Genomic DNA, 24,698 nt, shown 5'->3' with positions numbered 1-24,698 from the left:
CAGTCGTAGCTTCTACTGGTCAAATGGGACTTCTTCCTCTATTCCTACTATCTCTTGGACCTCCATTTGCCAACCCAAAAGAAGAGGGGGATTAAACATTAAACTCTCTGCACCGATGAACCAGACACTCCTAGCTAAGAAGGGTTGGGAACTCATGTTTCCTCCTTCATCCTTGTGGGCTAGATCAGTGAAGGAGAAGTACTTCCCCAATACTAGCTTTCTTCAAGCCAAGTGCCCCGCGAATGCTTTATGGGGATGGAAATCGATTTGCTCCACCCGCGATCTTCTGAGGCTAGGCATATATCATCAAGTGGGTAATGGCACCACCATCAATCCATGGACTGATTATTGGATCCCTTCTGGTCCTCCCTCTTCAGCCCCATTCCCCCTTCTGCCCCATGCACCATCCTCGGTGGACTTCTTTATTGATCTTCACACCCGACAGTGGAGCAGAGAGAGGATTTTCCATTGGTGGCCCCCAGACATGGCTTGTAAGATTCTATCCATTCCAATCCCCATCTTGTACACTGAGGATTGTATCGTTTGGCATATTACATCATCAGGAATTTTTTCAGTGGCATCGACATATTCACTGGCGATTGACAAGGGTACATAGCCAACTGATAAGGCGTGGCTTAGAATTTGGCATCTCCCAATGGCTCCCAAGATACAACATTTGATTTGGAAAACTCTCCATCAGAAACTCCCTCTCCCAGATCTTCTTAATCTCAGAGGATTTAACCTAAATCCATTATGCCATATTTGTCAGCATCAGTCATAGACAGCCTCGCATTTGTTCTTCTCGTGTGACAGAGTATGGAATATATGGCAACAAGTGGGCTTGCTACATCTCTTCAACACAGAGGACATTCGCTTTGGAATTATCTCGGCCTTACACAGTCCACTTAGGACCAGTAGAGATAACTGGAGCCAAGTTTCTCTTTTTTGTGGTATTATCTGGCAAATTTGGATAGCATACTGGGATCTTGTCTTTCGACAGGTCCCCTTCAACCCTGCGGCTATTACCCTTAGAGCAATTGTGACTGCTAGGGATCAGGAGAAGAACTTCACTGAGCCTCCGAGGCGAGAAGTAAGATTGGTTCAATGGCACCCACCAGTAGCACCTTTTATGAAATTTAATGTGGATGGAGCAAGTCAAGGCAATCCTGGTCATGCAGGAATGGGAGGAGTTTGTCGATCTCCTAATGCCTCTTTCATTTGTGGTTTTTCTCAAGAAATAGGTTGGAATTTCGCATTGGTGGCAGAAGCTCTTGCTGTTTAGAAAGCCATGAGCATAGCTCTCCAGATGGGTATCTCCTCTAACATCGTGGAAAGCGATAATCTCTTGGTGGTGAATATTCTTCAGAACAACACTTTGGAAACACCTTGGAAGATACACTCTATCATTCAGGATTGCAGAGTTTTAGCTACTTGTTTTAATCATATCAGCTTTGTTCATACTCTTCGTGAAGCTAATTCAGTAGCGGACAAACTAGCCACCCTTAGAGCCTCTTTCCAAAATAGCCATGTCTGGATTGGTTCCCCACTCCCTGAATGTATCCTCCCTCACTTCTCTGACTCATCTGAAACATTGTTCCATCGTTAATAAAGGCTTTTTATCAAAAAAAACAAAACATGAATGGATGACGGTTGCAAGTACTATGTTTTCTCCGCCATGGAGGAGTAATTCCTTCACCATTAGTAATGTGACCATATATGATTACTAAAGTTTCAGGATTCAACAATGGAGGTTACTTCTAATATCCCCGTGATGCAAGTGAAACATCACTCAAATAGAATGAACGCAGCTGAACGATCCTCTTAATGGTTGAATAAAATGATCATGGAAATCTGTATACGCAGAAACCACCACATTTAAACATGTTAGAAAGAGCCTCAAGTTTAATCCATCTTCAAGACAAAGAACAAATCCTGCGCCAAAAATCCTCTCAACCCACCCAACCCCCAAAGAAAAGGAAAAAACATCCTTCAACTAAATAGATAAAGAGAAAATTACAAAAGGGAAAATTTAACTACTACAACTGAATAGATCATCGAAAAAACAATAAAATCTACAACTGAGATATACTGATACTAATATGGTGCTGAATGACCCGTCACAGCAGAAAGAGCACTCCCCATTCCGTACAGCACGAATGGCTACTTTTGAATTAGGCCTTCATCTGCAGAACATCACTGGCTTGAAAGGAGAGAGAATCTATCCATCCATCCCCCCTCAATCAATAAACAAAATATTTTATAACTTCCCCACTTCCTTATTCTATAACGTTGCCACAAATGCAACACCATTATGGCTGGAAAAGCTGGCTTTGCTTAACCATTCCCCGTATTTCCCACACTTTCATCTTCATACTCTCAATCAGATGTTTAATGGCTCTGCCTCCGTGTCCCTGTCTTTCATTGAAGCCCAGTCTTGTGGCTCTGTAAAACAAAGGGGCAAATGACAAAAACAAACAAACCCATAAGTCCATAAAAATTATAAAGACATCACCTGCTGTACGTACTTATATTCCATTGTTTATTTCATTTCAATGGCATAAAAAAATCGGCCAAAACACAGTGCAGAAACTCCAGATGCTACAACTAGAACTAGAACCATGAATTGGAATAAATTTACGCTGTATCATCGGGACCTGAACTTACTATGCCTGTGGCTCTCTGCAACTACCATGAGCCGCCTCTGTAAGATTGTTGCCACGAAGAGGAATATCGAGCACATGCCCAGCATGACAGTGATAGGAAAAGCATTAACCTTCACATAAAAAGAAAAATTTTATTCAACAATGGATAAAAACACAGACAGCTTCCTTGACACTTCCCAACATCTTGTAAAAAGGAAGAGTAAGAGAGAGATGAATGCCAATGGTGGTTAAGAAGCTGCATAGAAAGAGCTAGCAACGCAAAAGGTCACCCATGCAGACCAAAATGAAGAAAGAGACAGAATGGCGTCTGTGATAGCAATCAAGAAGAGCTTGCTGGTGCAAGGGGAAAATGTCCACTAAGATCACTGAAAAGCTTCTACGCACACATGGTAGAGTACAACTTTTCTGTTCACGTTCCCCACCTCCCCCCCTCCCCCCTCCCCCCTTTTTGTTTTCTTTTTTCTTTTCAACTTTCAGCAGTGAAACCCATAGTAAGTCAAAACAGTTAATGCAGTAAAGGTAGTAAGATACTTACATTGTACAACACGATGCACACAAAAATGTTAAGAGGGATGCGAAAGAAGTTCATGATGGTGCTTCGTGCCTCCTCTGGAATGTACTGTGACCTCATCTTCATGATTGATGGCCAGAATATCCCCACACAAGCCTCAAAGGTACAGAAGCCAAAGAGAAGAATGCAACCTGTAAATGATATGCTCCCACCTTTCACTTTTGTGGGAGGTACAAAGAACTGTTGCGAGGTAGAGTAACAACAGATGAAATCATGATAAAAAATGAATCATTAGATAAGAGTTTCTTTCATTTTTTTTAATAACAACCATTAGACAAAAATTTTGCATGAAAGAACTGGGTCCATAGGTACATACATTCGCAAGAACAGGAATCAGAAAGGTGAAGGCTGAAATCATAAAAACAATCTGCATGTAACTCTCAACTTTGAGGGATGCGCGGGCCATGAGCCTAGATGCGATGGAGCTTCCCAACATTGAAGCCAACATGAATGTTGCAAAAATGAAACCATGTGGTATGTCCTCATCATTTGGGCTCAAAGCAGGAGTCCATAGAAAGACAAATGTATACATTGAACCTTCAAACAATGATTGAATTGCTCCCAGTAGTGCAATCTTCTCATCTGATTTCACATACCACAAAAATTATGAAGTCTTCACAAGGAAAAGATGAGAGAAAAGCGAAGCAAAATTTCAGATAAATCAGGAATGACCACAGAAAGTGGAAAAGTGCCACCATATTAAATGCAAACAGCAAGGGTGTTGATCTCAATTGAAGCATTTAACCCAAGCGACTGAATCCCTCCCTCCCAAACCCTGTACTACACCCTTACAAATTCAGTTAAATGTACACAATAATTTAATTAATAAAGGCTATGACTACTTCATGATAGTGTTATTTGACACAGCAGATCTCCCAAATATAACTCATCAAAGATCAAACAGAGCCATCTTATCAATGCATGGGACATTCTTAAGACATACAAAATGAATATCCTAATGCCTAGTCTTTCTCAAAGAAGAACAAGGTACACACAAGCTAGAAAGAGGTTAGAGAGTTACCAGAAGCAATGGCTACAGCAGCACCCTTGAACTGGGAGAGCAAGTCCTTGCTCTCTGAAGGATCCCCGTAGTTCTCACTCCATGATGACAATATGATGGCCATCCCAATTGCAAGAAAACATGCCGCAGCATCAAAAGGAGCAACCGGGCCAAAGCCAAGAGTGTCAGCAAGCATATTGCCAAGCAACCCAGAAACAATGGCAATGAGACCATTACCAAGAAATATTGCCTTAGAGAATGTCAGGGACAGCCACTGTTGGTCAAAGCCCCTCTGCATGAAAGAAAAACATGATAAAATATCTGAACAAAACAAACATATTGATTGCACACACAAGACCACCACATAAGTAAAAGAGGCAACCCATCATATAGATGGTGGCTTCCATACTTTCAACCCATGGGTTTCACTACTTCAAAGCAAGCTGATGGTTGCCTCATGGTTCAAACATTCAATTATCAGAGAAGTCACAGGATCAGGTTAAGTTCAAAGCTCAGACCCACCAAATGTTGTGGACTTTCACCAATGCACAGAATCCCTCAATTACCAAGCATACAACAGATGAGAAGTCCACTCACAATGGGGGTGTACTTGCAAATTGAAGTGCGGAGTCCCAATTGCTCACCTTGTTGTGTTCTGCAACAAGCCATGATTCGAAGGCAGAAAAAAGAAGAGAAGTGGCGATTCCTCCTAATACACGCCCCACCATAAGAACTCTGTAATCAGGAGAATGCTTGGTGATGCAACTTAGGATGTAAGTTATGCAGTAAGTAACACATGCCCTCTTACGGCCCCTGTACATGGTGCACAAAGGTATGAGAAACCAGCAAACCAATTTGATCACTAACAGATCAAGTTCGGATAATGAAATCTTACTGTTTGTCCGCCAAAGATCCAACAATTGTGCCAAACAACATTGATGATCCAAAACCAGCAATAAAGAGGCGTCCAATCTCTCCCTTCCCAAAACCATATGTACTGTAAAGGTAGTAGACATATGGACCCTGCAGCCAATCCCCAGCTATTTGCCGCAGGAACCGTAATTAGTCAAAAAATGAAAAATTAATGGACTTAACTGCTTAGATATTCAACTTTCTTTAACATTTATAGAGCAACCGATTTATGCCATTTTGCAATTGAAAGAGAGCGAACCATCTCAGCTGCCTAGATCCATCACATACATTCTTCAAGAGAGCTACAGATTAAATTAGCCGATATATATGTCATTTCTTTTGGGTTTTTTTTTTCTATTGAGGGGGGGGGGGGGGGCGGCGGTAGGTGGGAAGAATTTAGTTTATTTAATTCTTTAAGGAAGAATCTAAAATCGAAATAAAAAAATATCACCGACGTCGGCGAAAGAAAGAAGGGAAACGACAAGTCGACACCACACAGACAAACTTTTTTGCTTCCACAGTAGTGAAAACTGAAAACTGAAAACTGAAAACACCGCTGGATGTAGATCCCACGTCTTAACGACTGAAAATGTTGATTACGAAACCCAAAAAACTCCTGGTTTCTCAAAGAGAAAGTGAGGGGCTGACTCATTCCACAGATCCGAGGAAAATAAGGCACGCATAGCATTAGAGTGCATTGTGTATAACCAGAGATACCAGATCCAACCCGTACGAGAAGTTTTAAAATTGAAAAAGAGAGCATGAGAGAGAGACTCCAAAATTACACCAAATTTTCGAGAAATCAAATGGGAAAATGTAAAGGGAAGATCAGATCTGGCTTACCCATCATCAGAGAGTACACGACGAGGTAATTGTTCTTGAATGAATTAAAAGGAGCAGAGGTACTGATGCGATCTTTGTTGGTCTTGCTGAACTCGAGGGTGCCGACAACCATCACGAGAACACCAAAAACAAGGTAGTAAAACACCTCCATTTCAGCAGATGGATCTGCTCGCTCGCGCGCGCGCGAGACACAGAGAAAATTATAAGAGAAACGACGAAGTAAATATGGCTTCTCTACCTTTCCTGGGAACTCTTTTTATGAGAGCGAAGGGGGAAATGAGCTGAGTGAGAAATCAAGTGTGTGCGCGTGTAGGATAGTAGGAGACACAATCAGTGTTTTTACGCGTACACGTGGCTACATCTGAGCTGTTGAAGCTTGTGATCTTTGTAGTTAGCTCTTTTATCTCTAGGTGTTGGGATCCACCCCTTCATGGAGGGGGATGAATGTTCACGTACGTGAGCATAGGTGAACAACTCACAGTCGCCATTCAAATGGAACATTCCCACAGAATAGATTCCATCTAAACAGCTGTGAGTTGTTCACGTGTGCTCATGTACCTGAACATTCCCTGCACTACCGTTCATGTGAGGGGTGAGGTCCCACTCTGTAATCGTCGGTCGTCAGGGAATGAGAGTGTGACAGTCACTGTGACTAACTGATCCATTATTATTGCTTAAGGTTGTGTTTGGTTGTGTAAATTAACAGAACGCAACTCTGTCGGATCGCAATTCTAAATTATTATAACCGTTTGGTTGCTTAATTCCAATGGATGACAAGAATTACATGATTCCGATTTATTTTTACCTCTTTAGGTGAACTTAGATATGCATTACAAATTCTAGGCTTAGTACAAATAGCATCATCCAACTTTGAATCATATGTTTCTTACCCTAAATCTTGAAACGATCTAAAACGACGATTTTTGTTTCTACGACGATCGTCGTCTTCCTGAACCTGCATTGTCTCTCTCTCGCTCCCTCTCTGCTCTCTTCCACACTGTCGACGAAAAGCTTTGTGGAAGCTTGGACGAAGCCTGCTACCAAACTGCTGAAAAAGGTAAAAATCTCACTCTCGCTCTATCACTACTCGCTCTCGCACTCACTCCCTATCTTCATCACTCTCGCTCTGCTCTCTTTCATACCCATCTTTCATCTCTGCTCTCTCTTTCTCTCTCGCTTTCTGTCCTAGTCTATTGCATATGGTGTCCTTTGTTTAGGGTTTTAGTTCTAATTTAGGGTTTTATTGTTTCAGGTTAAGATTGAAGATTTCCGACTAGGGTTCCTATTCAGGTGAGGTTCTACTTATCTTCTTTCCCTGTTTCAGATCTAATAATGGTAAAAAATTTCTAAATAGAAAGGGATGATTTTGAGTATGGTATGTGTACACTGTTTATTCTTAAGTGTGTTGGTAGAGATCTTCTTTCACAATTTTGCTGCATGATGGGAAATGTGTTTAGTTTTGTTTTGTACTGTTTTAACATGTTTTTTTTAAATTTTTTTTTTTTTATTGTATGTTTTTTTATGCTAACTTTTATGCATCAACTTGCATCATATTTGCATACACTATCATACACCATTGGTCATCCAACAACGCATGGTTTAACCCCATTATTTACACCTCGTAGTGTAACCCTGGGCCCGGTGTGTAGACATACGACTTACCCGTGGTGAAACTACAACTCTTAACACCGTATCGTCTGGTATATTAAAGAGGCTTGCACCGTCGTATCGCTTGATCATCTTACTCGTAGAAGTGGTGAGAGGAATAAAAGAGCACCTTGCTAAGGGAATCCTTTTTCGGTCCTATTATCCTCTAACCAGCATTCATCATAGAGGGATCTAAAACCCAACACTTAGGGGGAGGGAGTTCTATTTATATTGGTGGTTTGGTAATGTGGATCCTTCTTTGATACGTGTTCTGCTTGAATTAGTAGTTTCCGTTTAAGAATAGGAATCATTTTTGGAGAGTCTAATTGAGGCAAGCTTCTATGTCTTGTAGATCCGATAGGATTCCTTCCCTTAGTAGGGAACCGGAAGCTTAGATCTTCATGGTTTCCAGATTGGAATGTATCTCCTTGTCTTTCGGAGTTTAGCTCTTAGAAGGTTTTCATATCGGGAAAGTGAGACGAGACTCAGTGGATTACATTTCCTATTTTCTTGTCTCCACGTTTCTCATTATGAGTGGTTGGAATATTTAATGGGTAAACACAATCAATTATTACTTTAGATAGAGTCCTATCATCCTATGTATGGAAGACTTAGCAATGCATGAGATATTAAATCCTCTTATGAGATAGGAAACTAAGAGCCCGCTTGATAACCTTACGAGAAAAAGTTTCTGGTGAGAAACGGAAAAACACTTAAAAATCGTTGGATAACAAAGTGTTTTTTGTGACTGTTTTTAGAAACATAAATCAAAATTTATGCTCCCTGGAAGACTTTTGACAGAACATGTTTGACATGTTCTATCGTTTCTTGGCTGAAAATTGGAAAAGTGTGCCCGATAAAAACTCCTATATTCGTTCACTATGCTCTTTTGTAAAATTGGAAAAGTGTGCCAAACATATCCTTTTGTTAATTTAAAAAAAAAAAAAGAAAAAAAAAAGGTTTTGCTTGTTTCCAAGAACAGGTATACCAAGCGAGTCAAAAACGATTTCTCAACACAGAAAATGAAAAAAAACTGTTTTGCAGTTTCTCAGCATATAACTAGAACAGAAACACCTGTAAGGTTATCAAGTGGGCACTAAGCCCCCGTTTGATAACGTTTCTATTCTGGGAACGCCGTTACGTAATTTCCATCACGTAGCAAGCCAACATTAACAAAAATGATTAGAGCGTGATTACAATCACTTGTAAAATCCTGTTTTTTCAATCCACTATTTTAAAAGCCATGGTAATTTCGAGCTAATTTAGAGGGGCTTCATTTTGTTCAGGAGATAGTGTTCTTGCTCAACCTGTTCAAGTGAAATTTGTCCTTGCATTACCAAATAGTTGGCATATTCAACAAAATTTTTCTTCATAGAACCCATTGATGATCCAAATTGGGTGTTCCAACTTATTTCACACAACACAACCTGAGAAAAATGATTTTTTTGTAAACTACCAAAAGCAATTCTACATACACATGTCTAATCCAGCCAAGAATTTCACCAACTATTTGGTGGGTTAATTAAGCATTTTAGTTTGATTTGAATTGTAATCTAATATCAAATAATCCTTTGTTTAAATGAGCAAAATGCCAAAGATTAACCAGATTGAAATTATCTCCCCCAACCCCTTCCCCTTTTTTTGTTCATTCTTAATGGGCACTTCAAAAAAGGAATTGCTCGTGTGTCTTTCTACTCATAATATCTACTATATTATGATAAAATAAATTGAAATAATTCTCACAACTAATTATAGCAGGACAGTTGAAGCGTGGAACTAATCTCTATGCTGCTTAACCTGTTATCATCATGATCATTGCCTTCATCTTGATAGAGATTGGAATCATTAGGTTGGTCCATATGGGTCAGTGGCTTGCACCATTATTTCCTGATTAACAACCCTTCTAGTTCTGTTGATGGTTAGAAAACACAAGAACACATCATCTTCTAGCTCTCCTAGCTGCTGCAGGAACCAAGACTCATTACTCTTAAACTCCCTTACCACCTCAATCAACATTTGCCTTTGCCTCTTTAATTTGATTCTTCACACACATCTTGGCAATAGTCTTACTGTGCGCCATCTCATCATTTAACTTCACAATTAGCCTACTCATATTGTCCAGATCCCTATTCAGTATATAAACCCCCTTAGTTGCCTCATCAAGCTGTGCACCATGCCTGGCAATTGTGCTTGAATTAGGCGCCGTTCCTTCGACCAGACATAATCCTCTTTTTCAAGCCAGCTCAATAAACAGTGAACATGGCTGGTGAAGCTGCAAGTCCTACAATGTTGTGCACCACAAGGACTAGTATTGCAATTGCAAGTTCACCACAAGCCATTCCATGGCTTAATCCTGCAACTATCTTGCATAAGCTAATCAATTTTGTTATGAAAGCTTCCTTATATTCCTCATTTACATTTGAACTTGCCGCGTAAATTATTAAGTTGTTCCATTAAGGAGCAGAAATCTTCTTAGGTTAGATAATTAGAAACTTGTCTTTACTTTCAGTAGAAAACCACCCATGAAACATCAATTAATTAAAATGAAGATTCTTTCCTCCAATGAAAAGAATCAAATAATTGAAGCAAAGAACTAACTGTACATGGAAGGCAGTTGTCTTCGTTTTCTGTTTGATCAAAGGGTTTCTGGGATTAGGCCAAAACATAAAACCAAAAATTAGAAGAAATTCAGGTGAGGAGAAAAGCTTCATTTTTTAGTCTGCTATCTTCTTCGGATTTCGAGAGCTTCAGCTGAGGGAGTACTTCGGTCGACTGAGATGAGAAGGGGAAGAATTTCAGGTGAGGGAGAAGAGCTTCATCCGAGGTCTGCTACCTTCTTCGGATTTGCAGGGACGTATCACCATTGATAATGTGAAGAGCTTCACAGTATAATAATATCCATCCAAGACCTGTAATTATATACACACATAACTATACATCTATCATGTGTATTCTAAAATTGTAATCCATGAAATTTTATCAGCAAAATAGTCTGGAATATCCATCCGAGACCTGTAATTCTGTATCCACATAACTATCCATCTATCTTGTGCATATATTCTAAAACTGTATTCCATGAAATTTTGTCAACAAAACAGTCCAAAACAAGTGTTCATCAACATCCGTCAGATAAGTCCTAAAACCTGTTCGACATAGCTGTCCAAAATAACTATTAGTCCAAATTAACTACCTGTATCTGAGAATTTACATAAGAAATCTGTCCATCTTAGTTACATAACAAAATATCCATATACACAAAAGAATATTATGTAGCTACTCTCTGTCCAAATCCTCTACTGGGAAGACTGGACACCCTTTCCCTCTTGCTTTCCGTATGCAATTGGCACACTGGCACTCCACGTGTGCGTGTGCTCTGTAAAATGGGGTGAGCAGCTAACTCTGTGAGAAAGAATACCATTCATACCATGCTCATATGATGAAATCATGCTATGCTGTGCAAACTTATACTATGCACATGTCGTAAGCATAATCAACAATGATGCTATCTTGGCTACTGATACATCCAATATTCACCTGGCCAATCAACGGCCGCCATGTGTCACAGGGCGACCCGCTCCAGAACCAAGGGGAACGAACCGGGGTCCCAGCACCCAGGCGCGGCCTGCACCCAGGTGCGGCCACCACTCAGGCGCAGCCTCACCAAGGCGTGGCCACACCCAGGCGCGGCCTGCACCCAGGCACGACATCGTGGGCACAGACGTGAGGGGCACAAACATCGGGGCTACTCACCTATGACCCGATCATATCGCTACAGACTCATGTCACCACTAGGACTCTAGGCCACCGCTTAGAAGTCACGTCACCCAGACGGATTCAAGCACCAATGACGTTATCACCACACGCGGGTATCTATCCACCAAGGATCTTGATACCACTAGGACACTCCCTCCCGCGGGGAGATGGTCAATCAGGATAGAGCCCCGTTACCCAGGGCCTCTATCCACTCAACGGCACATTCGCCATCAAACTGGGACTCTCCACACCGCCATACACTACTATAAAAGGCAAGGTACACAACCCCATCAGGGGACATCAAAACTCATACTGAATAATCACTATTCATCTATTTGCGCCAGAAGATCTAACTTTGGCATCGGAGAGCCCTAGGCCGGAACCACACCGGTTCTCTCTGTTGACCCCTTGGTCCACTTGCAGGTGACGACACTCGCAGGACCGCTCGACGATTTCTTGACGCAACAGCTACATTACAATTTTTGCGAAGAACCATCCAGTAGTTCAATTTGGCAACAAACGGCATAGTCCAGGAAGTTATAATCATATAAAAACTGCTTGTGCATAACAGTGAACAACATTTACTGTTTCACCTCATGAACGGTAGAATGTTGATTTATGATATAATATACCACTGAATTAGTTAATACTACTTAACCAAACCTCAGTGAAGAATGCCATTTAGGATTTAATTTACAATCAGAGTTCACCACTGCCATCTTCCTCCAACAACAACAACTGCCAATGCTACTATCAAGTATCAACACAACAAACAGGGGGATTGTTCTTTGTGTGGGACATAGGGGCCACGCTGCTCATGGCAGCCAATGAGAGCCTGCAAGCTGGAACAATAGGAAGGTTACAAAAATAATAAAATGCATGTCTTCCATGTTCCAGGCAGCAATAACATCAGAAAACCAACCACCCTGTTGACATAAACGCCAAAACCACAACCAAGGGCTTAAATCATAAAGATCACTAACGGGGCTCCAAAGATACCTTTGGTGGGTAAATTGGGGTTTTGACAATTATTTCAACCCGTCCATAAATTTTATTTATCATAACTACTCGTAGAGCCTAAGTAAACAGTTTGAATTCAAACTTGGATCAGAAAAGGTTTAATTCACGGTCCAAAATTTAGGACCCTAAAGTTCCACTGAAGCTGGATTGAATTCCCAAGAGACAAGTCTGCTTTGACATACCTTCCTCCAGTTTTGGATGCTCTGGCATTTACATCCACATACCACACGATTTTATGTTTGGTAAATGTTTTGCAATAATCAAGGAAACATCCTCTTCGTGATGTGTGGGTACGCCATTCAATGTTTTTTAGGGATATCATTGCTTCTTTGTGATGAACCACAAATCATCCCAACCTATCAGAAGATACCACGTGTCTTGGAACAACGGGAGATCACCCGGACACCAACAGCATGAGATCCACTGGGGGGTCACCCACACTTGGGCGCCACCCACACGGGCGTCACCCACACTTGGGCGTCATCCCCCTTGGGCCAATGTTGACTTGTACATCCTTCCCCCTCAGGCCTTATCCACTGAAGAGTTGGGACCTCGACAGGGTGCAAGTACGAGTTGGACTACATGACCACCACGTCGCCAACAAGATACACACCACCACAAAGGCTCCGGGCCCTCACCTACCACTTGCGTAACCTAGATGGACTCAACCACCAGGGACCCTATCTACCACGTAGAAGGATCTATCCGTCGAGAAGGACAACCCTACTGGGACACTAAGTCTCACGGGAAGACAATCAACCAGGGAGGAGCCCTGCTACTCAGGGACTCTATCCACTCCGTGGTTCACTCTTCCATCTACGACGAAGACTCCACATCAACTAGGGACTCTCCACTCAGCCATGCACCGCTATAAAAGAGGAGGTATGTCACACCCTCAACCCATCTTGAATAATCTCTATTCATCTATTTGCTCAGGAGATCGCACTTTGGCATCGGAGAGCCCTAAGTCGGAACCACACCGGTTCTTTCTGGTGACCCCCTGGTCCTTTTGCAGGTGACGGCACTCGCAGGACCGCTCGATGATTTCTTGATGCAACACTTTGTTTTATTGTTTTTGTTTTTTTTTTTCCTTTTTCTTTTTTTTTGGGGGGGGTGGTGGCTAGAAAGATATATTTTATTTAACACCCTCCTTATAGGATTTATAAAGTGGATATGTGTGTCGAGAGTGCTATATGATCGACGTATTCCTTTAAAGCTTTCAAAAAAATTTTATAGGACTGTCATACGACCGGCTATGATGTATGGTGAGGAATGTTGAGCAGTTAAGAAGTGCCATATAAATAAACTATGTGTACTACAGACGAGGATGTTGACGTGGATGTGGCAAAACCAGGAAAGGTAAAGGAATGACCATATTAGAGATGGGTTGGGAGTAGAGACAAGGATGTTTCAGTTATTTTATTTTTCTTCTTTTACTATATTGATCCTGCTGCAATCGATCTCTTGCTGGTTTTCCTGGTTCGAGGTCGAGTTTGCAGAAATGAGTTCACGCTTTTTCTCGTTTGAAAAGGATTTATAAGGAAAGATCTTTTAAACCTTGGTAAGTCAATCAAGAAATTCCTCTTGCCCCTTTTCACCACAAAACTCTGGAACCTCAACTTTGATGCTATTGTCCCTATCAGAAAATTGTCGTGCGATGTCTTGGGGTATAATTGGATCCGGTTGATGCCTTTGAGGTGTATCTTTGATCCGTAAGGTATGAACCTGAGGAGCCGAAGTAGATGTTCCAGCTTCAACCTGTTTGTCGGTTCTCATCATAAAAGCAAGAGTCTCTTCCATAAATTTGTTAAGTTTAGCCTCATTCTTCTCAAGTCTTTCCTCAAGTTCGGCCTCACTCTTTTGTTGATTCTCAGCCAATTCCAAGTGCAACTCTGCGTTGGTGACATGACCACCTGTTATGATTGGTAACAGCCAGAAATTCAACTTTGATACCAATTTGATGCGAATCCGGGGTTCGAAAACCCGCCTCGGATCGCATACGAGCCCACACAAGAGTAAGATAACTAAAAACATAAGCACAAGTGGCATAACAGTAAATATTGCAGGTGTGTAGGAGCAATGGCAAAATGGTAAATAATGGAAGGTTTTAATGGGATGGCAGCACCGTAATTTAGGGAATCCTAAAGGACAGAGTGTGATTAAATGGAGAAGGGATATAAAGGAAATTCGAAATAAAGAGCAAGGGTAAAGTTGACATCAAAATCAACTAAAGGATTAAATAGGTTATGAGGGGCAAACCTGGAAACAACATGTAAAAAGGATTAAAGCACAGCCGAATGGTTATCTTCAACCTTACGAATAACCTAGAAAACAAAAACAGCTGCAGTTTGGAAGAGATTACTCCATCGTGGGTTCTCGGTTGACTCCGAAAGTTCATGGATGAGTCGACAATGAAGATCCCTCTTGGATGCACTTCATTATCAGCCCAAGCAAAAAGCAGAAGAGATGTATTTGATGTCTGAAACTGCTGCTGGAGGAGGAGTGTAAAGCCTGATCTGAAATTAGCTTCACAACTCACTGTTACGGAAAGGTTTGGAATGGGAATCCACAGGTAATGTCGCCCTAGGTTAAGTATTAATCCCCAATGTTTGAGACTAATAGGAGCAGATCTCAGAGAGATCGATGCCTCCCTTACTACACCCTGAACTTGTGTCAGAAACAAGGGAGGTTATACCGTTTTAGGGTATGCAACAGGGAGAAGAGGAAGAGGAAGAAGTACATCAGAGGAGAGAAGAAAAGCAAGCACGGCTCATGGCAGCCATAGGTTTAAACCAAATAAACTTTCATTCAAAATTCTCTATCCCAATTGTTGAGTACAGCCAAGTATTTAAAGGGAATAATTGCCTTAAACTGAAACAAAGAAATCCTAACAGAAATGGACTCAACTGAAACATTTTGACTCAAACTCTACTTCTATTTATGGTTGAAATAAGGAAAATAAAATAAAAACATTAATTCCTAATTAATCCAACGTTTAACTGCGAGTTCTTCTCATCGCAAATCTCCTCCCTTCCGCTGGCTGCTGCCACTGTCGTTCAAAGGTTAGGGATGACCACTCCCACGTCCCACAATATTAGTTTTTTTTTTAAGTTAGTTCCCTATTTTGCCCTCAACTTTATCCTTTAACCTTATATGTCCTATTTTTACCTTAATTCCTAGTTTACCGTCATTCTTTAAATGGTAAGCTCAATTCTGTCTTCTCCTCTGGTTTACCTTTATTTATTTTTTAAGATCTCCTTTAATTAAGATACTGGCATCCCATTATAAACTTCTGTTTATTTACAATTCTGCCATTGATTATCTAAACTCTACATTATTTGCTATCAGAGCGAAATCCTCTATTTCCGAAGGCATTAGACCCTAAATTTATTACTCTTTTAGAGCGGTTCGCGAAGGAATTTCGGGATTGATTGCCCAATATCAAATCGAATTTTGGGGACCTATGATTGGGTTTTCGAGAACTTACTGGTAGTACCAACAGCTTCTGTAATAAAGTATGCAGAATGCTAATAGCCTTAGAGGACGAGTCAGTGGTAATAGAAAAAGTGGATAACAAAAGTGACGATCAAGGTGAAGAGAACGGTCAGATCAAAGGTGCGGTTGAAGAGTTTATGGACGGTGCGATTCTAGTTGTGAAACCCTACAATCAGATTCCCATCGAAGAGATGTCATTTGCTAATGACCATCAGGTGATTGTAACGGTTGATTGTTATATGTGTATCATCGCCCCCATCAAAACCGGTGTTTGTGATTGCCGATCAAGTGGTGCTGATCCTCTCATTTTATGAAATTCATGGTCGAGATTTTCTCAACACCATGAGAGTTGATGCAAGAGCAATTTCTTGGACCGGGTTAATCCCATTGAGGGACCCATATGAAGACAAACCGGGTTCAAGTAGGATATTTAATTTATTATGGGCATGAGAACTCTACTTGGTCGCATGGTCTCTACACAAGCGTCTGAGCCAATGGGGTAACATGCCTAGGTATCTACCCAGGGGGTAGAGGCAATAAAGCAAAGGTGGCGTTGCTCCTAATAACGTAATGCGGATTCGGATCTTAACCACGATAGGTTGCTTTCACATTAGAGTAGTGGGTAGGTGTCAAAACCTAGTCCGCTCCACCGTCAGGCCTGACCGGACCAGGCGAATAAAGCCCAAAACCAAACCATCTATTTAATTGTGTTTTTGGTAATATACCATCCGTTTAATAAATAAAAGGGAAAATTACACGGCAACCCCCTGAGGTTTACTATAAAAAACATGGAGTGGATATAATCAAAGAGGATGCATCAATATCTGAATCCATATTCAATTATCATCCAAATATAAAAAACTATCCGAATTTACACCTGATATCCAACTATTCGAATATATAGATACAAATTTAAATTGAATTCGGATTTTCGATTATCCATTTATACTTCTAATTTTAAGAGGCTTTGATGAAAAAGAAGTTCATTCAATCTTCATCTAAATTAGCTTGTTTAATAAGTTTAATTGCTATAATCATCTCTAAATGAAAAGGTCTTCACAGAGAGGATTTCTTCTCACATCCTCTCACATTATGATATGTAAGATTTACATTAAAACACTCTCTCCTTAGAGAAAATGTAGGTTTCCTATTGAACAAATCCATCTCCTACCTTTCATTGGTACGATTTCTCACTTTTGCATCATAGAAAACTTCTAATCAGTCATTTTGCATGTCCTTGTGTCCGGCACAAGGGTGGCGTGTCTAGCTCGACCGGATGGATGACGTTGTTTCTCCCTAATAATAAAAAAAAGAAAAAATCCATTTAAGTACCTAATTAACCCACTCCCTCAATTCCCCTCCCTAGTTGAGATCAACTGACACTCCAAAGGCGTGGTGGATCATGGATGTGGTTAATGGTTTTTGTCGTTTCAGTGGACTTCCCAGTGGACCATAGACTCGGTAGTCGGTACTACGCCTGAGATCGAATTTTGAGATCACATTAATTAGTTCACATTAACAAATTTGGACTTTGGAGATCACATTATTGCCTGTATTAAAAATAAGGGAAAAATAATGACGGACAGTTTGTGTACGAGACTAATATTATTGCTAAAGAGTATTTTCACAGTACTTTAGTTCTGATTTTAATTCTATTTTTAGGACATAAACCCGTTGGACTAGGTGTTTGTGGAATGCCTCTTTTGTCTTGGTTTGAGTCATGAATAATTATCATCTCCAATTTGCAGGCACCTCAATTCGTTCAATTCCTCTAATAGGGGAGTGGACTCCATCTTGAGCAATGTTTTCGGGTAGGGGGTAGGGTGGTCATTTCTGTCCCCACGTGAAGAATTGAAGGAATTGGAGGGAGCAGCGAATTAGAGGGGATACCGATTCGTTGAGTCATTCTTGACAACGAAAACCCCATAGCTCTTCTTTCTATTGAAGAAATTAGACTAGCTGTTTTTAGTATAGGTTCTTATAAGAATAACTACCACCTCCAATTCACTGCCTACTCCAAATCCTCCAATTCCTCTAATAGGGGGAGTGGACCCCACCTTGGGCAATCTTAGGTAATGTGTTCGGGCAGGGGGTAGGGTGGTCATTTCCACCCCATATGTGAGGAATTGGAGGAATTGGAAGAGATAACGATTGGTTCTTATAAAACCCCAAGTCATGATGGTGTATCTGTCATCTTTTATCATAATTATTTCTACCAAACAAAAACGGAAAGAAAAACCTAAAAACTCAAAAATGCCCTAATAAAACTCCATTCTGGGACTTATTAGTTATCTTATTTCTTCAGTGACTTATTCCATCAAGCTAAAATGAGGGGCTTTTGACTTCTCTGAGCCATCTCATGGCATCTGACAAGGGTACCCTTCAAATCCTTATCTATTCATTTTAGCTATGGTAGTTAGAGATTTATAGAAACCTTAATTTATTCAAGGATATCAAAATTACTAAGAATGCCCTTGAAGTTACTCATCTACTTTTTGCAGACGATACTTTCATTTTTTGTCGTGCTAATCTTGAGGATGTTAACACTATTCAAATAGTCTTGAGTCTTTTGAAGCCCTCACAGGATTGTAAATCAACTATAATGAGAGTGAAGTATTTTTTAGCAAAAACACACCATCTCATTTGAGAATATATATTTGTCGTCTATTTGTATGCATGAAATATCTCCTTTTTACCTCAGAGATCCTCTTTTCATTAATAAGGTCAAGAAACAATATTTTCGACATTTAATTCATAAAGTCCAAAATAAACTTACTTCTTGGAAATCTTCCTAATTCTCCCAAGCTAGTAGATCTCTCCTAATTAAATCTGTGTTGTGATCAATGCCTACCAATTTAATGTCGTGCTTCCTAATTCCTAAGAGTGTCTGCTCTTCCTAAGTGCTAGGTTTTGGAGGGGGAAGTCCAAGAAAAGTAGGAAAATTTCTTTGATACCTTGGCCTCAGATCTGTAGGCCCAAAAATTATGGTGGTTTAGGGTTTAAGCTTGGTCACATTCATAATCAATCTTTGCTTCTTAGATTAGGTTGGTGGTTACTATCTAATCCTTCGGCCCTTTGGGCTAGAAGCTTAAAAGCTAAGTGTATTTTTATCAAAGAGAGGACAAGTGCTTGATAAACTTTGGATCTAACCCCTACTTTAGAAGAATCCCAAAATGGTGGAAATTCTAATGAGAGCTTAAGATTCATCCAAAATTAAAAACTTTTCTCTGGAGAGTGTTGCATAATAGTATTCCAACTACGGATTATTTAAAAAAATGGTTGAATGCAAAAAATGTTTGTGTTTGTGTTTTTTTTTTTTTGGTAATAACTATAACAAATCGGTTTGGCACATTTTTATCTCTTGTGGTATTATAAATCTAATATCAAAAAGAAGGAGAGGACGGACAGATTGCCTAAGTCGAACAAGATCGTTCTGTCATTAAGATAGTATTTGCACCCTATGACTGCAATGGGTTGCAGTAAATCTGCCTCTCAAGATAAATCAAGCCTGACTTGATTACTGTTTATAGAGACAGAAATCACCTTGAAACTATGAGATTTGTTAGTACCTGACTGACTGAATTCGTGGGTTACATATAGGCCCATGACACAATTCGGATGAATCAAATCCATTGGCTCATATGGCTTGATCTGATAGGTCATGACTATTGGGCTGGGCTCTCATGGCTATACGTATGGGGCTGCAACCATTGGACTCAACGTTGAACCAAGGGTTGCATCCCTCCTCTTTGATCAGCCACCGATCCAATGGTTGGATCCTAAGCACCCTTTGATCAGACACCATCGATCCTGAAAAGATTAAGGCGATATACTGCGAAGTGCAAAGTGTACCATCAAAGCGCCACATTGTGCCTCACGCACACACACACTTAGTTAGTAAGTTCGGGAACGACAATTGAACGGGAACGGATACGTACGGCAATTAAACGGACTAGACGGTAATAATACTTTTCAAAAATCCGGCTTCATAAAAAGCATACGATAATAATACGGTACGTGTTTAATACGGGTATAATACGGCATAGACGGCAATAATACTTTTAAAAAAACGGACATATATTCATTATATAACATGCATGCATCACCTAATAAACAAAATAATATCATGATTTTATGAACTAAAATAAACACAATAATATAATATGCTATATAACATCTCTAAGATTATCATTTAACATACCAAAATATCAATAATCTACAAGAAATGAATGTAGATTGTCCGAAAATGAGATGAGCAAATTGATTACCTTATCATTAAATCATTCTTCCAACATTACATTTCTTATTATCTACAATGAGATAACCATATATTTTTAACCGGATGTGTTCTTGTGAAGGGGGATGAATTCCCACTTCCCACTAATTAACCAACACAAGACAAGAGGGAGAGTTCTAGATATGGATCTCCACTGTACACATTAGCTACAAGAGATAGAAAAACAAGAATAAAATAGAATAGAGATTGAGTTGTTCTCGTCAATATCACACGATTCATTTGCTTCACTACCACCATCAAAGTTCAAAGACCGAGAAAAACAAGAAGAGAGTACAAGACCTAAGTGCCGCTTTGTTGAACGGAGATGGGGAGGATGATTGGAGATGGAGGGCGGCTCATCGCTTGCACCTACGGTTGGATGTTCAACGCAAATCGAAAGGGATGAAAGGGAAAGTGAAATCGTTTTCCTAAATTCTAATCTTTTGGGTATTTTTTTTTTTTTTTTAAAAAAAATGTATAATACGTATAATACGCATCTTATACGAGTATAATACTCGATCGATTAAAAAATATATTTTTTTATAAAAATACGGGAAAATACAGGGACGAGAGTATTATACGTTTAAAAATTTGGGTATGTATATAATACATGTATTATATGCGTATTTACTAACTAACCACGCACACGCACGCATGCCCATATGCGCGACGATCACCGTCCTCGCTTGCAAGTGCACTATACAATTTCTTCTAAGCACATGTGATAATAATAACTAACACATATAAACCCAATGAACTTTTCTTTCATACCCGATGTGGGACTAAAAGTCCCACACCAATATTTTGAAAATTTTGGTTTTTCCCAATTTTTAAAATAATTGAGTCTCAGTCAATAACTTCTCTATACATTTAAATCATACTTACATAAAGGTATCTTTCGACTTGAACCTTCATGTTGTCAAAATCAAAGTAGTCGAGGCCTTGAACTTAGAATTTATAGCGACAAATCTAATATACTAGACATATGACTTACTTGACAGAGTTTCAATAATACCCGCACATTTATGGTCTTGTGCCTTCATTTTAGGTTTTCATAAGTGCCTTAGAGATAAGCTTTGAATCTCACAGAAATTGCCCCACTTCCTGCACTTAGATAGATGAATATAATAATGTGCAAATGTATGACTTGCATTTCTTATAGGACATAGATTCATTAAAGGATTGATCATATCCTCTGTCAGTTTCTCCATACAAACATGCACTACCTTGAGATGACAAGAAATGCTACCTCTACTAGTTAAGTGCATAACCGGTTATTACTACAAGTGTTTTTCCATTGAACTAGTTGACTAGATATTGGTCTAGTGTCTAGTTGATTTTCATTTGCATATTATCTCTCATTTAAAAGCCTTAAACCCATCTCCTTGGAAGTCTTCCATACCACATCCCTACCTAGGCCTTTTGTAAAGGGGTCAACCAAATTTTTCTTTGATTTTACATAACTAATAGTCACAACTTCCTTGACGAGTTGTTCCCCTTACATAACTATGTCTTAAACTGATATGCCTTGACTTTCCATTGTAAACTTTATTATAAGCTCTTGATAATGTTGCTTCATTATCACAAGATATTGATATAGCAGACATTGGATTAGGCCACAGAGGAATCTCTATTAATAGGTCCCTAAGCCATTTTGCTTCCTTTACTACCATTGTTAAAGCAATAAATTCAGACTCTATAGTTGAGTGTGAAACCACAGTTTGTTTCTTGGATCCCCAAGAAATTGATCTTTCGCCCAAGGTAAATATCCAACCACTTGTGGACTTTAATTCATCAAATTCTATAATCCAATTTGCATTTGTATATCCTTCTAGTACTGCTGAAAAATCCTTATAACTGCATTTCAATGAATTTGTCTAGGGTTATGAGTAAATTTACTCAAAGCACCAACTGCAAAAGCTATATCAAGACGAGTGCACTGCATGACATACATTAAGCTGTCAATGATACTAGAGTATTCTAATTGCGATACACAATTTCTTTCATAAGAAGTTAACTTTGATAGAATGATCCTATAGGGTAGCAACCGGTTTACAATCCTCATGGTTGAATTTCTTTAATATTTTCTTTATATAATAAGACTGTGTTAAAGAAATAAAATCAGAGGATCTAACAATTTTGATTCCCAAAATTATATTTGCTTCACCCATATCTTTTATATCAAAACATGAAGATAGGAAAGCCTTTGTCTCTAATACAATGTTTGAATTAGTTCCAAAGATTAACATATTATCAACATATAAACATATTATAACACCATGTCCATTCTTGAATTTAGAATAAACACATTTATTAGATTCATTTATTTTAAATCCATTTACTACAACCTTTTGGTCAAATTTATCATGCCATTGTTTAAGAGCTTGTTTTAGACTATATAAAGATTTAACTAGTTTACAAATCTTATTTTCCTGGTCTTTCAATACAAACCCTTCCAAGTTGTTCCATGTAAACTTCTTCTTCTAAATCTTCATTTCTGAATCTGAGTTCGATTATTGTTTTTTCAGTCATTCTATAATGCTTGCGGGATCAGAAATAGAAAGAAAAGGAGGGCTTATGGTGGAGGTGGTGCCGGAGGTGGGGCTTCACGGTGGTGATGGTGTTAATGGTGGGTGGCGATGGTGGTAGTGGTAGTAGTATTGAGTATCTACATTGTAAAAGAAGATGATGATTTGGGAAAGATGAAGGCATTTTGGTCTTTTCAAATTTTAGCAAATATTTAGGGCAATTAGGTCTTTTCAAATTTTAGAAAAGATAGAAGAAAGGGTAGTTTGATCATTTTTTTTTAGCATTTAACACCTAGTGTTGACTTAAATGGCTTTAGGGGGGTAAAATAGGGGTGGTACGTGGACTTGTCGAACCTTAGGGGGGTACGAGGAATATTGGGTGCATTATAGGGGGTACGCGTATTTAACCCTTTTTAATATGGTGCACAAATTTTTTTTCAAATGAAGTTAAATATTATCATTTCAATTTTCACATGTGTATTTGAAATATGTGCATGACAATGACACCTTGTGAAAATGACATAACGATATGTCACTTAAATTATCTTTGAAAACATTTTTATATCCTAATTTAAAGGAGCAATGATCTTTTCGTATGTTGCTAAGCGCACAGATGGAATCCAAGAGAGTGAGTGGATGTCATCTGTGCGCTTAAAAGTGTACTAGAATGGTTGAATCATTCTCAATTTAAAGAACCTTTGAGAGTAAGACAAAAGACAATTAAAAGAGGTGTCGAGTTTTAAATACACCTATAGAGATATCATTGAGACATTCTCTTTCTTAAATTTTATTTTGGGAAAGAGATTGCTACCTGGGCCTCAGAAGGTCGTGCTTGGCGCGTTGGTCAAGTGCTCACTTGTTGAACGCTTGGTCACGGGTTCAAGTCTCAGAAACAGGCGTAAGTAGGGGTGTCAATCGGTCGGTTCGGTCCGATTTTTTTTGTTTCGATGCGATTTGATTTCGTGTCGGTTTTGATTTATAATAACGGATTGATAGCGGTTTGGTACTGGGTTTTTTGAACAGGTTGGGTTCGGTTTGTGCCTATTTTCTTCTCTTTCTATTTTCAATTACATAAAATATTTCATTAGCCCCACACTTAAAAAGGAGATCAATGGAAAAAGTATTGTTACAAATCAATTTTCCTATTTTCATAACCTCGTACTCATTGATTTGTAACATTTCCCCTTACAACCATAAATTTTCTCACTAATATTGAAATCAATTCAATTATTCATAACCTTATACTCATTGATTTTTTTATCGGTTTCATTCGGTTCGGTTTTCGATTTGTTATCGATCAGTCCAGTTTTCAACTGGTCCCATCATACCCCAGTCTAAAACTAATCCAATAAAGATCGGTTAGGTTCGGTTCGGTCTAGGGATTTTTTGGTCGATTTTGATCGATTTTAATGGTTCGGGTTAGGTTTTGACACCCTTAAGCATAAGGCTGCGTACATTTGACCCTCCCCAGGCCTTGCGTGTATACAAATCCCAAAATGATGCTTGCATGATGCAAGTTGCAAACATCATCTTGAGCGGGATTTTCACATTTTCATGGGGGTAGCACCGTACTTTCGTGCACTTCTATTTTATTAATTTCTGCTTAAAAAAAAAAGGTTCACATAGAGAGAGAGAGAGAGAGAGAGAGAGAGTGAGAGAGAGATTTTGGTTAAAAATCAAATCATAGGGAGATAAATCAGTAAAGAAGTTATGAATTTCCTAGGAAAAATCCATTGAGAGGAAACTTGATGAACCTCTGCCACGAATTTAGATTCTATGAGTAGAGAAAAATCCCAACAACAACTCACGACCAACCAATCTTACTTGGGCCACCACCACTGACCTCACAGTGCTACTGTTCATAATCTCATCGGGAGAACAGTAGCACAGGAAGGAGGAGGAGCCAACCCAATTAACGAAGAAGGAAGAAACAAAGGGTGATTAGTAGTACTGCAATCTAATTAAACACTCTTGAGAAATAGACAAATTT

The 24,698-nt window shown here is 39.4% G+C and overlaps 1 protein-coding gene across 2 annotated transcripts; it reads right to left on the bottom strand.

The window, feature by feature from the left end:
- Positions 1–2,282: 2,282 nt before the first annotated feature.
- Positions 2,283–24,364, bottom strand: LOC122664160 (molybdate-anion transporter-like). 2 transcript variants are annotated; one of them, XM_043859864.1, is made up of 9 exons: positions 24,350–24,364; positions 5,990–6,186; positions 5,130–5,274; positions 4,879–5,047; positions 4,256–4,526; positions 3,551–3,816; positions 3,199–3,414; positions 2,665–2,773; positions 2,283–2,442 (listed from the first exon to the last, which is right to left on the bottom strand). In XM_043859864.1, the coding sequence occupies exons 2-9, from the start codon at positions 6,138–6,140 to the stop codon at positions 2,381–2,383; spliced, it is 1,389 nt and encodes a 462-aa protein (XP_043715799.1). In that variant the 5' UTR covers positions 6,141–6,186; positions 24,350–24,364; the 3' UTR covers positions 2,283–2,380. The 2 variants fall into 2 exon arrangements, with proteins under 2 accessions (XP_043715799.1, XP_043715806.1); XM_043859871.1 differs by having other exon boundaries at positions 24,346–24,363.
- Positions 24,365–24,698: the final 334 nt, after the last annotated feature.

The sequence above is a fragment of the Telopea speciosissima genome, chromosome 1 (genome assembly GCF_018873765.1).
Source record: "Telopea speciosissima isolate NSW1024214 ecotype Mountain lineage chromosome 1, Tspe_v1, whole genome shotgun sequence".
Lineage (NCBI taxonomy): Eukaryota > Viridiplantae > Streptophyta > Magnoliopsida > Proteales > Proteaceae > Telopea > Telopea speciosissima.
Note: the sequence above shows the minus strand (reverse complement) of the source record. Positions and strands in the feature narration are given on the sequence as shown.